The sequence below is a fragment of the Tasmannia lanceolata genome, unplaced genomic scaffold (genome assembly GCF_043159265.1).
Source record: "Tasmannia lanceolata isolate RefF3 unplaced genomic scaffold, GAP_Taslan_0.1 ptg000019l, whole genome shotgun sequence".
Classification (NCBI taxonomy): Eukaryota; Viridiplantae; Streptophyta; class Magnoliopsida; order Canellales; family Winteraceae; genus Tasmannia; species Tasmannia lanceolata.
In genome coordinates, this window is record NW_027518696.1 from 10,329,491 (window position 1) to 10,344,788 (window position 15,298).

A 15,298-nucleotide genomic window follows, 5' to 3' on the forward strand; every position below is an offset into this window, starting at 1 on the left:
TATGAAGGGGAGAATGTCTCTAGCTCTTAAAGAATCTGATTCTGGAGTCTGCGACTTTTGGCTTGTGATTCTCTTGAACATTAGCGCCAATTATTGAGCGCCAATTATTGAGCTCCGGATAGGGGAAAATTGGAAAAAACTCTCAAATGGGGTTGATAAACCACTAAAGCTCTTTATTCAATTCCCATGCCTATAACTACCGTATATAAGTCACTAATGGGAATGAGGTATTTTTTAGCTTGCAACTTTTACTACAACCGTGACACCTAAGCGATGTTCTGAGGCCTATACATCAACTGCATTACACAATTCGGTGCATGTGTGATGGCATTTGAGACACCATTTGAGGCAAGGTTTATGCTTTACTTCTGGATCTCTTTGGTATATAACTTAAATGTGGTATCCATGTCCTTCCACCATCTGAGACTTCACCATTTTTCTCAAATCCGTACTTATGTTTTATCTGTGCCACATGTTATATATTTCTGTGGTGCCGCAGAACACCTGTATGCTCATGAATAATGATTACTGGCATAATGAGCTGAGTTCAATACAAGTTGTCAAAATCCACTCTCACATTCAACAATAGAGAGACATCAAATCTTCATGAATTCTATACAATTCTCAAGATGATTATTTTTTAACTCTAATGCATGAAAGAAATGCCTCTTACAAAAAACCAACAGCCACGAATTATCTTGAGAGTAAAAATAATAGCAATATCACCCACAAGCTGACAAGAACATCATTTGAATTAAGCAATTTAATTTTCAGACAAATCTATGATATAAACCCAATCTATAGCTAAAGATATTGAAGCTGCGATTATAACTTATAAAAGTAAAAATTACCAAACTAAAGACAAGATCAAGACTGATGTCTAAAGCAAATCATTGTCCATGCTTATATTTAGTAATCTAAAATTCTATCATGGACAATAACTGTGTCTACTTGCAAAACCTTACAAATGAATAGCACCCCCGTAGATTCATCTAATTAACAAGAAGAATGATAGATTGGACTACAAAACCATTATGATTTAGATCTAAATAAGCATCCAGCTAATCTACATGACCTTTCTAAGTATGAGAATGACAAGCACAAATCAGTCAAACCCCAATCACACTACCAAAACAACCCATCCTAAACGCCACCTCTCCGTTTTACAGGATCTATTTGCTGAGCAACATCTATATAGATTTCCCTGTAAACCCATTTACAAGATCGAGCTACACAAACATCAACACAAACACACAGAGAACCCAGTTAAATATTCTAATAAATATAAATCACAGAAGAACACGAGAAAAAAATCCACAATTTTATTGAAATAACACACTTAAAGGAAAGAACAAAAAAAAACCCTAGTCATCGATGCTTTTATCAACTTACAGTGGGAATATATTCTTCTCCAAAACCCTGCGAAATAAAGATCCGTGGCTTTGATGATTGGAGGCGGAGACAACGAGCGGCGTGGAATGGAGGCTAGCTAGGGCTAAGAAGATGGAGGCGATGAGGATTGCAGATTTAATGGAGGGAATGATTGAGAGGGGTGAAAATGGAGGTGGGTTTAATGGATGTTATGCTCGGGTCTTTGGAAAGTACCTGAAGAGGACAAAGGGGAGACAGGGGTAGGGATAAGGGTTTAGTCCAGATTTCAATGACAATGGGTTAGATCTGGTATAGGAAAGGGGTTGCCGGAGATGAGCCCGCTGGATTTGCAGAAATTGCAGGAACTCTTGATTTTGTCCGGAGAATGGGTCTATGGATGGGTTTTTCAAAGTCAAGGATAAAGTAATGATGATTGAAGAGGTGTTGATTGGAAAAGAAAGGAAGCCATTGCCGGATTCGTGCAAGGCTGCCGGAAAAAATGGAGACGGTTCGGCTGTGACGGAGAAGAAGAGAGGAGTGGCTGGATTCGGGCGAGGACCACCGGAGAAGATGAACTTGCCGGTGGCAATGTCTCTCTCTCTCTCTCTCTCTCTCTCTCTCTCTCTCTCTCTGTATTTTACCCTAAATGGAGAAACCCTAATCGAATCGTTCTCCTCTGCTCTCCAAAACACTCTGCTCTCCAAAACACTCGACGATATAAAACCCTAGCACGATGACTTTATATACGCCCTCGTGGTTTTTTGTTAATTTCACTTAAAAAACCCGCGCGCCCTATCAATTTTTAAGCTAAATGTGTAGGGAAAAAAAGGAATGATATCCCTATGACAATTCTAACGTACCAGTAGGGAAAAATTAGTGTTTCTCTACGGAAAAATAGTGATTTCCGTATGGAAAAGTATTCGGTAGGAATATATACTAAGCTTTCCCTACGAATTAATACAAACCCCGTAGGTAAAAATTATATACCTACGGACAAATTAATACCCGTAGGGATATTAATTTATTTCCCTACAAATTCTAAATCCGTAGGGAAAAAGGGAACTTTTACCTATTGAAGCAACTAAAGTTGGTAGGGAAAGCCCAGTTTTGTTGTAGTGTAATCAGTATGTATACACTTGGAACCATTACGTAGATCTCAGAACCACAATTTAGTGGTTCCAAGAGTGTAAATTATAGTTCCAATAGGAGAAGTTAGGGGTTCATATATTGTAAAAGTGATTATGAGTGTATTGATAGTGGTTTAGGTACTCATACTAAGTATGTATACAATCGGAACCACAATTTAGTGGTTTCGAAGGTTATAAAAGTGATCATGAGTGTATTAATAGTGGCTTAGGTACTCATAATGAGTATACGTACAATCAGAACCATTTAGTGGTTCCAAGAGTGTAAATAGTGGTTCCGAGAGTGTAAATTATGGTTCCAAGAGTGTAAATAGGGATTCATGCATTGTAAAAGTGATCATGAGTGTATTAAAAGTGATTTAGGTACTCATAATTAGTATGTATACACTTGGAACCATTACGTAGATCTCGGAACCACAATTTAGTGGTTCCAAGCGTGTAAATAGTGGTTCCAATAGTGTAAATTATGGTTCAAAGAGGGGAAATTAGGGATTCATACATAAGTGATTATGAGTGTATTGATAGTGTTTTAGGTACTCATACTAAGTATGTATACAATTAGAACCATTATCGGAACCACAATTTAGTGGTTTTGAAGGTTGTAAAAGTGATCATGAGTGTATTAATAGTGGCTTAGATACTCATAATGAGTATGCGTACAATCAGAACCATTGCGTAGACCTCGGAACCACAATTTAATGGTTCCAAGAGTGTAAATAGTGGTTCCAAGAGTGTAAATACGGCTCATATAGTGTAAAAGTGATCATGAGTGTATTGATAGTGGTTTAAATACTCATACTCAGCATGTATACAAAAAGTATTGTACGGCGATGATCCAAACCGTCCATTTGTTGGGCCACAAGATAACAGGTTGTGCCCAAAAATCATTACCATAGAATTATCCTAAGTTCGTAACTGCCCTGTTTATAGATGCCTCACAAGTCACACCATATAAAATCTCTTTAGAGAAGAACTCCCATTTAAAAAAGAGGGAAGGGCACATGTTAAGGGGCATTTAATTACCCTTGGGATCATGATTTTACACATGTTTTGATAAATAAACTCCCAAAAGATGTGTAGAAAATCTCAAATTATATGTAAAATCATGATCCTAAGGGCAATTAAATGCCCCCTAACAAGGCACTCGTTAGCAAAACCCAAAAAAATAATTGTGAAATAACCCCTACCTTTAAAGATCGAAGGGTTAGTATCATCCTGTAGTGATGGACTACAGGGTGCAACTTTTTTAAGTTGTGGACTAACAAATGAATGGTTTGGATCATCCAGTGAAGTTGACCCACTGTATTTTTTTCAAAAATATTGGACTTCACCCTTCCCTTTGCTTCCAGGTTTTTTGTCCCGTATATATATATATATATATATATATATATATATATATAGAGAGAGAGAGAGAGAGAGAGAGAGAGAGAGATGGGTTAAAGTAAAACTATGTTTTTAAAAAGGGAGGGGTATTTTCTTCCAAATGCATCTCTTACTGTACCTGACAGCTCCTCTTTTACCGTATTTGAAAAGGTAGCCTTACAGACAACATCAACAAATGTTTGCATTTTTTTAACAACTTTCCCTTTAATCTTTTATACTTTTGGGGCCCCTCTTTTTTCAGGAGTGAAGAATCATGCCTAAATTAAATGAATCTAAGACAAATTCAACTATGAGGAGACTTTTCTCACTTGAAAAAGGGGTCGGATAAAATTGCCTAGATGCTCTCATGTATGTGTATAACTGTATATGCATGTAAATATAGGCTAGCTAATGATACCTGCACGACCAAGTCTTGATAATGGGAGGAACAAATGTTAGTTTATATTTTTTTAATCGGTTGACAAAGGCTATTAAAATCCCAAAAATCCTGGACTGCTAATTGTGAAAAAAATTACATGATCATATAAAGTTGAATGCTTGGAATAAGCATACTCATTATAAATTTATAATATTGGTGCTGATTTTCAATTGTCTCTAGACAATAATAAAATCTTACCCTAAGTGATCCTATAGAATATATTTCATTAACAAGTACCTTGAGAATTTTTTAATTTTAAATACTACATAAGTTTAAAATCTTCTGAAAAGAAATTAAAGTTTGCCATGATAGAGAAGAATGCGGTTGCTGTAAAGGAAAATCAAAAGGAGGAAGAATTTGTAAATGCACCCCCTATTTTAAAGATGGGTACCCTCTTTATGACTTCTTTCACAAGTTGAATAGAAAAACAACTAAAAAGAGACCTGGGGGAAGATAAAGGTGTGGATTTATCATCACTATATATAAATAGTGTCTAGACAATTTCGCGGCTCCTCTTTTGTTAATAAAGAAGAGCATTCCACAGATCAGTTTGTCTTATTAATCTAATTCATATGGGCTGCTGGCACTAATGTCCTGAGAAAGATGGGTTGCAAAGTGAGAAAGATGGGTTGCAAAGTCACGTACTTTTCGTCGGGATTTACTAGGGGCAATCACAGAAAAGCATTTTGCGGGCAGCTATTGTATGAGAGCAGCTATCTCAAATGAATTAAATGAATAAGACTAAATCTATTTAAAAGTGAGCCTGTGTGGTTGCTCTCTCATGCAACAGCCGGCCGCGAAATGCCTTTCCGTGGTGGTCCCTAGCAAATCCCTCGTCTCTAATATGCAGGGAATATATCTTGCAATCTAAACCCATAAACTCATAAAGTCTCTCACCAAATTTCATGGCAAAACAATCACAATATTAAATTTGGGCAAATGATCCTGGCACTTGGATGTTTTGATAATGAGACTAAACCCACCTCATCTTTTAATATTTAACGAGATATAAGCTATTACAAATTACAATTCCCAAAAAGCTCTCAGCCGGCCATTAAATAATCAAAAGACAAGGAGAGTTAGTCCCATTATCAAAACATGGGTTTGCCGATATCAATTGATTTATTGGGGCTTTTAAAAAGGTAAAAAATAAGAATATTTATTACTACAACATTTCACAAGATCCTCACAAGACATTCATATCAGAGGACAAAAGCCAAGCAGAATACAATTTCTCCTTCTCACACATCTCCAACCCCTGACATTCTCCTTCACTCTCCCACAGCCATGACCATCCCATATCCATCCATTCATCCTCAACCCAAGTATCCATTGAAGAACACCATTTATTACTCTCTCCTACACTTTGGCTTCTCTCTTCATTTGCAATCACTACCACCCCATTCTTTCCCTCCTCTTCTGTGTCCATGATCCCATTTTCTCTCTCCTCATTAAGACCCATCATCCCACTTTCATTAGACATTAAGCACCCATGTTCTAGTCCTTCACAATGACCCAAAATCACACTTCCTCTCACTCCATTAGGGCCCAACACATCACTTCCACATTCTCTAATAGGACCCATCATCCCACTTTCTATACCTCCGTTAAAACCCATGTTCTCATTCTCTAAGCATTGATTTGGACCCAAAACCCCACTTTCTATCTCTTCTGTACTGCCCATGACCAATCCTAAAACTATGTTTTCTCTCTCCTCTAGTGTACCTAAGATGGAATTTGGGCACTCTTTCTCCTTGAGTTTCTCTCTCCTCATTTCACCATTGGTGGTGTTTTTACTTATGGCTAATTTGTTTTTTCTTCCACCTTTTCTCTTGCAACCACTTACTAACTTGCCTATGTCCATCACCACAGGCATTGCGTCATTGTTGAGACTCCTAAAGCTGTGAATTCTCCTGCTCAAATGGGAGTTCCAGTAGTTCTTTATCTCATTATCAGTTCTCCCCGGCAAATGCCCAGCTATCAATGACCACCTAAAAAAGAACAAGAACCACATCAAAAAACACCCTTACAACCTTCTCTTTTTTAAAATGTTAGAAAAAGCAACATAAAAAATCTGTTATAAGCAGGAAACACAACCAGTAAAGATATAAAAAAATAAATTAAAAAATAACTGCCAAAGTACAAGAAATAAAACATAGAAATTTATACTGAAATAAAAACACACATGTGCCTTACTTGTTTCCAAAAGAAGAACGCAACTTTATAATAATATCCTCTTCTTCTGCAGAAATATTCCCTCTCTTCAAGTCAGCTCTTAGGTAATTAATCCACCTCAATCTGCAACTCTTCCCACACCTCAACAAACCTTCAAAAGACAAAACCCAAAAAGAAAAAACAAACAAACAAATTAAATCAGTACATGTATTACAACAAAAACCCATCTCAAATCCTAGTTTATATATGGTGTGTGGCCGTATAGTCCAGTATTTTTCCTAAAATACTGTACGGTCCACCCCATAGGATGATCCAAACCGTCCATTTGTTGGGGCACAACTTAAATAGGTTGTACCCCAGACATCATTTCCATAGGATGATCCTAACCCTAGATCATTCTATACAGCCCCACATCATATAAAATCTCAAATGGAGGGTTCAGATCATCCTATGGAGTGGATCGTACAGTACTTTATGAAAAACACTAGAATTATATGGCCACACACCATATATAAAATCCCAATCCAAGCCAACCCACATTCTTCAGAAATAAATAAATTAATCTGTGTACCTGCATTTTTGGGTAGTAATCTCCAAGACCCTTCTCCATTAGCTTGAATGTATCTCATCAAAATCTCATCCTCTTCAGCTGTCCATCTCCCTTTCTTCAACCCTTCTTTCTCACAACATGGTGCTCTCCCCATGTTAAAAGAGATCAAGAGATAGAGAAAGATCAATAGAGAGATTTGTATATATTGTCTTGTGTTGTGACTTGTGAGTGAGAAGGTTAAATAATCATAATAAATAAGAAAAGGGTGGAGGTGTGAGTGATATTTGCGGTGGTGAGAGGAGCCACGAGGATGAAAAAGGACTAAATTGTCGTGGCTCCTTGACCGTTGATAATTAGATCACGGGCTTCCAATCTCTCATATTGATGCATATAGTCCGATCCTTCATTTATTTCACCTTTTATTATCTCATCTACCTCCCTCTCTCTATCTCTATCTCTCTCTCTCTCTCTCTCTCTCTCTCTCTCTGCGCCTCTCTGACGTAATTTCCAAGAAAGCTTGAGAAGGAAAGGATCTAAAGGTTAGGTCGTCTCTCGTTGAGACTTGAGAACTGAATCTTGGACCCTCTCCGTTTGATATCAGCACCATTCTTTTCTTGTCCGGGCCACCCGGTGTCATGTAAAATGAGTAATCATAAATGCACTGGAGGTGGTGTCCCATGGAAGAAAATTAAGAATTTAAGACCCTATGATCTCTAGAAATTTTAATACTGCTGGCTTTTTAATTCCTCAACCATAGATTTACTTGATCATCGTCTGAATGGTTATGATAGATCAAAAAGAAGATTCCAAATTAGACGGATAAGCTATGAGGAAATCTCTCCTAGAGATTAATTTTTAGATACATATGTTAATATGTATACGATAAATTATATGATGAACGAGCTTACAAGCTTCTATTCATCATCCAACCCTTGTTGTTTGATCCAACAGCACAGCACACTTTTTAAGATGCTGGTGTCGGATCAAATATCAAGGGCGGAACTTCCATTGTACGTTGAATAAGAACTTAGATGCTTAATTGCTTCTTCATCATATAATTTCTTGTATGTGTGTATTCCCTTCAAATGTATCGTTCTTCGTCATGAAGGAGTTAAACTGGTTGTATCATTGTCTTGAAAATTGTTTTAAACCATATAAAGACTTCCTTAACTTGTGCACATGGAGCCTTTGGATACAAGAATTTTATAACTATCAAGAATTGTAAAATCCAGGATTCTATATGCTTTGTAAAATTTTTTCCTATATTCTATGAATCATTTAGTTTGGTTCATGTAAATTCTTTCTTTCGACTCTGCATGAAGGAGTGCTGTCTTTATATCAAGCTGTTTCAACTCTAAAACATAAAATCTCATCATATATAATTATACTCATATAGTCATATTGAATTATGCTTCACTATTGATAAAAAGATCATTGTTATGCAACTAATTAATATCCGCAGTGCTATATGCACTTTGCTTTATACTTTTCTTACTGGATGTTGATGGCATCTTGAGCATGGAAAAAACACTTAAAAGCAAATTAAAATAGTGTAAAGTAAAGTGAGTAATGGCATTATCAAGATGCGGTATTACGAATATAAATCTCTCTCTCACACACGCGCACATATTGGGATAAGTGTTTCTGGTTGATCAACAGGATAACTTACCTGGTCCGTCGACCAGAATAGAGTGGAACCCACATTGTCTTGGTGACGCTCTTGACATAGATAGGGTGTGCCCTAAAAAAACATCTCCATAGGATCATCCTAATCCTTCGATTTGTGGAGGTTAAAATGGACGGGTTTAAACCTCCACAAATCAGTCCATTTTAAACCTCCATAAATCTAAGGGTCAGGATGATCCTATGGAGATGAATTTTTTTGGCACACACTATCTTTATTACGGCCAATCAAATGAATGATTTGGATCACCCAAACACCATGAGGGAAAAGTGTTTTTGATCGACAGACTAGATAAGTTATTTGGTCGACGGACCATATAAGTTATCTGCTCGATCGACTAGAAATATTTTTCTACACTTTTCTAATTAGCTCTTAAAAGTTGTTATAATTCCCAAAAGGGGAGTGATACATCAACCCCCATATATCTTAAATCGAACCCCTATGCTCTTAACAATCAATTAAAAATGTGAAGCAAAGAATATAGTCACACTATATTAAATAATCAAGAACATTTACTCTTGTAGAACACATGAGGCAACCTATGTAGTCTTAGCCCATGCTGAATCCATATATGTAAGACAAAGGGACTATATAAATCAACAATTTAACTTTTCTTTGCATATCCCAAAATATGAGGTTTGATACATGAAGGGGTAAGAATCACCTAACCAAGGCGAAATGAGAAGTTCAAAACCAAAAAAATGGTTGCCAATATCAAAACAAGGGCTGTAGGAAACCCAAGTTACTTTCTAGTTAGAGTTATACGACGAGTTAAAAAAACACGTCCGCGAAGGCACGATTGTGTAACATTTTTATAGCGGTTACGATTCATGTACTGCCACGTGATTCACGTGCGAACCACAGCGCACCACCGTACCATGATTTAAGTTGTCTGTTGAAACTTGAAAGTGATATTGCCACCTACTTTTCATTGTTTCGTACATAAAAATGATAGTAATCAACTGAGAATTTATATGGTGTGTGGGCCGTATAGCCCATTATTTTTCAAAAAACACTGTACATCCCATGATCCAAACCGTTCATTTGTTGGGCCACAATGTAAATAGGTTGCGCCCCAAAAATCATTTCCAGTGGATGATCCTAACCCTCCGATGTACTGAGGTTTCTATAATGTGTAGTTTCTTTTTAATTTGAGACGAAATTATAGTACAATAATTTCCTTCCTAGCAGGAAATCACTAGCGGCGGATTTCAAGTTTGAACTTTTAGGCCGGTTCGTAGATTCTGACAACCGATGATGAGAGGCCGCAACCGATTATTGACCCAAAATTTATGTTTTAACTTTTGGGCCAATAATCGGTTGGGGCCCTCATTATCGGTGGTCACAATCTGAAACGAACAGGGCCAGCCTTAGCGTGATATAAGCTCACGTCCTGAATCTGTTACAAGTCAACACCGATACCAAATTACGTAGCAACTGAGGTAAGCTATCATTAAGACATACATTTCATCAACTGAAATAACACTTGTGTGGTACTCTACTATACTACTTTGTGAGTTTGCTAGTAACCTCTGCTCGGGCATGGGACCCTATTAATGCTTTATATGTACAAACATGCATGCCAATTTACGAATGGAAACATCACATGCTCTCATCTTCGCGCAAATGATCCTAAACTATCCATACTTTATACTAGGGAGAGAGAGAGAGAGAGAGAGAGGGTAAACCAGCTTAAGTTTTGACCTTGGATAGAGAGAGGAACGGCTTTGGTTGAGTCTATGTCGTCATGACTTTTTGATAGTCCACCTAATGAGGTCGAGCCCAGTACTCTAGGTCGTTTGATTTTTAATCCATATTAAGAATGAAGAGAGAGAAGAAGAAAAGCCTCCTTAAGCCAAAAGGACCTTTTCACTCCCTTTCAATCTTAGAACACAAAGATAGGCATCAAGATGGCAACCCTTGATTTTATAATCGCTTTTCACACTTTAATAAACACTTCTCTTATTGGTTGTTAATACCTATTCTAGAATTGTATAAGGGAGGTGCTGAGAATTTATACAGTACTGGACGGCCCTGCATGCACGCGCAGCTAAAAAAAACAGTGGGGCCCACATTATTTGGGTGATCCAAACCGTTCATTTGTTGGGCCATGACATACATAGGGTGTGTCGCAATAATATTATCCATAGGATGATCCTAATCCTTTGATCCATTGAGATTTCTATAATGTAGGGGTGGGTCTTTTATCTGTCATTATTCTGTTAAAAAGGGGATGTAGATATCAGTCCATAAAGTGATTTATACGTGAATAACACGCAGCCCCCAAATGTCTACTTTGAAATTTCATGTATCACATTTTCCCAGGACTTTTTCTTCTTGATAAGGAGTGGTTGAAGAAGAAAATCTGTTTCTCCTGTAAATCTTCTTGAAAAATTGTAATCTCGAAGACAAGTAGTACTCTGTTGTGATGTTTTTCAAATCTTACTGTTCATCAATATTTGAATTATGCAACCTTATTGAATTCAAATACAATGACATTGGTGGGGAAATGGCTGCTGAATTTGTTAGTTGTATCACGTTTTTCTACTATTGTTCTTTCACATTTGTAGAATCATGCAATACATGTGCATTCTAGATCTATGGGAGTGTATATTTGGAATTATTTTGATATTGGCACCCCGGAATTATATGCATGAGGAAAAAAGTTTTAAGTATCTGCCTAAACCGATACGATATATATGAAATTATAAGAGAGAGAGAGAGCTAAGTTAGTGTGAAAGAGAAAAGATGTAGTAAACCAACTTGTCTTGATAATGACACAAACTCAGTTTGTCTCATCGTTTGATCTTTAAACCACATTAAGAATGAAAAGACAGAAAAGGAAGAAAAGGAAATCAACAATAATCCAAAGCCACCTTTTCACTTTTTCAATCTGAGCACGCAAAGATATGCACCCAGATGGCAAATCTCGTTTTGATAATGACACTCAACCCCTCATTAACTAGTAGCTTTAGTCAATTGGATTTACCAAAGACTTTTCCTCCTGATAAAGATAGGTCGAAGAAGAAAATTTAGTCAGATTCTAAATTCTCTGTTTCTAGATACCGAGTTTAGAATCTCTTGTCCTGTTTTTCAAATTTTTTTCCTATTTTTCAACACTTCTTGTGGTCAGAGTCAGTGACCTTAGAAGAACTTCATACACATTGCATTATCCTACAAATCCAGCAGCCATTTTCCCAACTTGGATAGTGCAATGTGTATGAATTCTAAGGCTATGTTTGGCAAGCATGAATTTTTTTTTTTTTTCCAGGGAATATTTGCCAAGTAGTGAGAGAGGGGTAGAAAGAGTAGGAGGGGAGAGAATTTAAGAGGGCAGGAGCAAAGAGATAGTGCTAAGTACTGAAAAGTAGGAAAAAATAAAACTCTATTTTTAGGATATTTTATATGGTGCAAGGCCATATATATATAGTGCAGTATTTTTCAAGGAGTACTGTACGGCTTACACTATAGGATGATCGAAACCGTCCATTTGATGGGCTACAGCGTAAATAGGTTGTGCCTAAAAAATCATTTTCATAGGATGATCTTAGCCATCAATCTATAGAGAAACTTCATATTATGGAAACCTCTATAGATTGAAGGGTTGGGATCATCCTATGGAAATGATTTTTGAGGGACAGCCTATTTACGTCATGGCCCATCAAATGGACGGTTTGGATCACCCTGTGGTGTGGCCCATACAGTACTTTTTAAGAATACTGGACTATACAGCCTCACACCATATAAAAACCCTATTTTTAGTGTAGTGTTTCTTTTCCATGTTTTCACCAACTTCTCATCCTCCCTCCTCACTCATGCCCTGTCAATTCTCTCCCTCTCCCACCCCTCCTCAACAAAACTTGCCCCCTCTCCCACTACTGGATGAATTAATATTCTATGGAAACAAGTTTTCATAGTTGCCAAATATGGCCTAAATAGATGTGATTGCATATTTGAAGGTATTTTGATATTGACACCCCTCTATTTTAAATTTCTCCCTTACCCTTCAATTTTATTGGTAATTATAAGCCTTGCGAAAAAGGTTTCATACCATAGATTGAAAAGTAGCGTGGACATTAGGTTTCATACAATAAGTTTCATTGACTACAAATTACAAGATCTATGCCTTACATATTCTAACTCATTTAGGAAATCTATTCAAAAAATTCTTGATTTCACATTGATTTTCTACTTGGGTTTTGTAACTTTTATGTACTTCCAAAGCGAAGTGATATATTTGCCCCTTTTTCTTACTTGGGCCAGCTCCCTCTAGCGTATTTATGACTTATGACTACCCTTTTACACTAAAGGGGGTTGGCCCAACGAAAAAGAAGGGATGAATATATAATTTCCTTTAAAAAAAAAAAGAAACTCCATCTTTATGGTTAAAACAAAATTGTAATAATTTTTAAAAAATAGTCAATGAAAGTATTAAAAAATTCTTTACCTACCCTAGTGAGAGTAGTATTTAGGGTTAATTATTGTTATGCGCTGGAGAGTTCAAAATATGACATGAAAATGTTGGCTTTTAAAAAAACTCTAAAAAATGCTAGTTTATTAAAAAAATAATTTTTGAGGACGAAAATGGCCTTTAGGTAACTTTACTCTTTTAGTTTTAGGTTTTACAATTTTACTCTTCTCAAGTTCTCAGACGCTCCTTTCTACAGAGACGCTCGGAAGGGTTCTTTTCCGGCGAAATCCTCATTATTCCGACGATTGAAGGCTTCTTTTTTGGCGAAAATCTTCATTTCGCCAGCCACAGATCCTCATTATTCCTCCAAATGTACAAAATCTCATTCTCTTTGTAATGATTTCTCTCCTCCAAATATACAAAATCTTCATTTCCTATTTATTTTTCCAGAGACTTTCTCTCCTCCAAAAAATTTTCCTTGGGTTTGATTGTTTTCCTGTTGTACATTGGTGTAGATGGCCCAAAATCTATATGTAGCGTTGAAAATAGCATAAAAACAGTTAGTTAAAGCAAAAAATAGTTACTCGTAGCGAAAATTGTTTGTATAAGGCTTTGCATCTTTTGGCTTCGACTATCATGTTTTTTGCTTTGACTAGCTTTTTGGTTTGTAGTCGTTGTTTGCCTTTGGACAAGTTTTTTTTGGCTTTGAGTAACACCTTTTCGGCTTCGATTAACATTTTTTTGCTTCGAGTAACACTTTTTTAGCTTTGACTAAGAGTTTTGATTTCCAGTAACTTTTATGCTTTCAGGCAATAGTTTTTTGGCTTCGAGTAACACCTTTTTGGATTCGAATAACACATTTTTGGCTTTGACCAAGACAAAATGATTTCCAATAACATTTCGCATTCGAACAAAATATTTTTTGGGCTTTGAGAAACACCTTTTTGGCTTCGACCAAGACTTATAATTTCCAGTAACATTTTGCCTTCGGGAAAGAGATTTTTTTGGCTTTGAGTAACATCTTTTTGGCTTCAAGCAACACATTTTTAGCTTTGAGTAACACCTTTTGGCTTCGACCAAGACTTATAATTTCAAGTTACATTTTGCCTTCATGCAAGAGAGTTTTTTTGGATTTGAGTAACAAATTTTTGACTTCGAATAACACATTTTTTGCTTTGAGTAATACCTTTTGGCTCCGAATAACACCTTTTGCCATGCAAAACTCCAAATTCAGCATGAAGATAAAACCCCAAACTCACATTAAATCGATCCAAATATCCCTAAATATGCAGAAAAAATGCAAGAAATCATAGAGTACGAAAACATCAATGCAACAAAGAAATTGCTGAGTTTTTTACCGCGATTCGACGTGAGTAGGAGAAAACGAGGTGAGGCCTAGGGATTTCTCTTTTGCATCCAAGATTCAGAGTAAACGAGGAGGATTCGCCAGAGAAAAGAGAAGATTTCACCGGAGATAAGCAGAGTTTCACTCATCTTCACTTGTTCGGCATTTGATTCGAGTAGGAAAATTTTAGAGTCGAGTTAGATAGGTAAAACGAATGGGTAAAGTAAGCTAGGGGCATTTCAGTCCTTAAATTCTGTTTCTTTTAAAAAATAGCATTTGTTCGAGTATTTTCAAAAAGCAGCATTTTCTTGTCATATTTTCAACTCTCTAACGTGTAACAGTCATTAACCCTAGTATTTATATGTTGTGATAAAGTAGATCATTCTGCCATAGGAAAAGGTTTTGTTATATACTAGGAAAAATGCACGTGCGTTGCACGTGGGACCCAAATATCAGTTCAAATAGTAGAAAATGAAGTAGCAATCTAATATTGGAGTTGATTAAAAGGAACAACTACCTAGGATCTATTCATATAATAGGGAAAACAGTATTACTTTACTTTTTACCGAAATTTTCATCTGAAACTGAAACGTCCACATTTTCAAGACGATCGAAACTTAAATTGAAATTTAAAATCTTGCTCTTAAGCATGGTTTGAAATTTCGACCGAAATCCAAATCCAGTCAACCCGAAATGGTATGAAATTTCTAACGAAATTTCGTTTTGCCTCAGAATTTTGTTCCGAAATTTCAAATTTTCGATCGAAATTTCATTTCCCCCAAAATCCCGTTCCGAAATTTAAGGAATATCCAAAAA

General features: G+C 36.5%; 1 protein-coding gene across 1 annotated transcript; it reads right to left on the minus strand.

Annotated features, from left to right (window-relative positions):
- Positions 1-5,276: 5,276 nt before the first annotated feature.
- On the minus strand, positions 5,277-7,278 carry LOC143852965 (uncharacterized). The gene is made up of 3 exons (XM_077362647.1): positions 7,064-7,278; positions 6,514-6,643; positions 5,277-6,308 (listed from the first exon to the last, which is right to left on the minus strand). The coding sequence occupies exons 1-3, from the start codon at positions 7,194-7,196 to the stop codon at positions 5,504-5,506; spliced, it is 1,068 nt and encodes a 355-aa protein (XP_077218762.1). The 5' UTR covers positions 7,197-7,278; the 3' UTR covers positions 5,277-5,503.
- Positions 7,279-15,298: the final 8,020 nt, after the last annotated feature.

Bases quoted from the DNA above. Each gene is read 5' to 3' on its own strand.
- LOC143852965 (XM_077362647.1), bottom strand. From the start codon at position 7,196: ATGGGGAGAGCACCATGTTGTGAGAAAGAAGGGTTGAAGAAAGGGAGA. The intron at 6,644-7,063 runs GTACACAGATTA...TGTCTTTTGAAG, and splicing joins ATTACTACCCAAAAATGCAG to GTTTGTTGAGGTGTGGGAAG. The intron at 6,309-6,513 runs GTAAGGCACATG...GTTCTTTTTTAG, and splicing joins CGTTCTTCTTTTGGAAACAA to GTGGTCATTGATAGCTGGGC.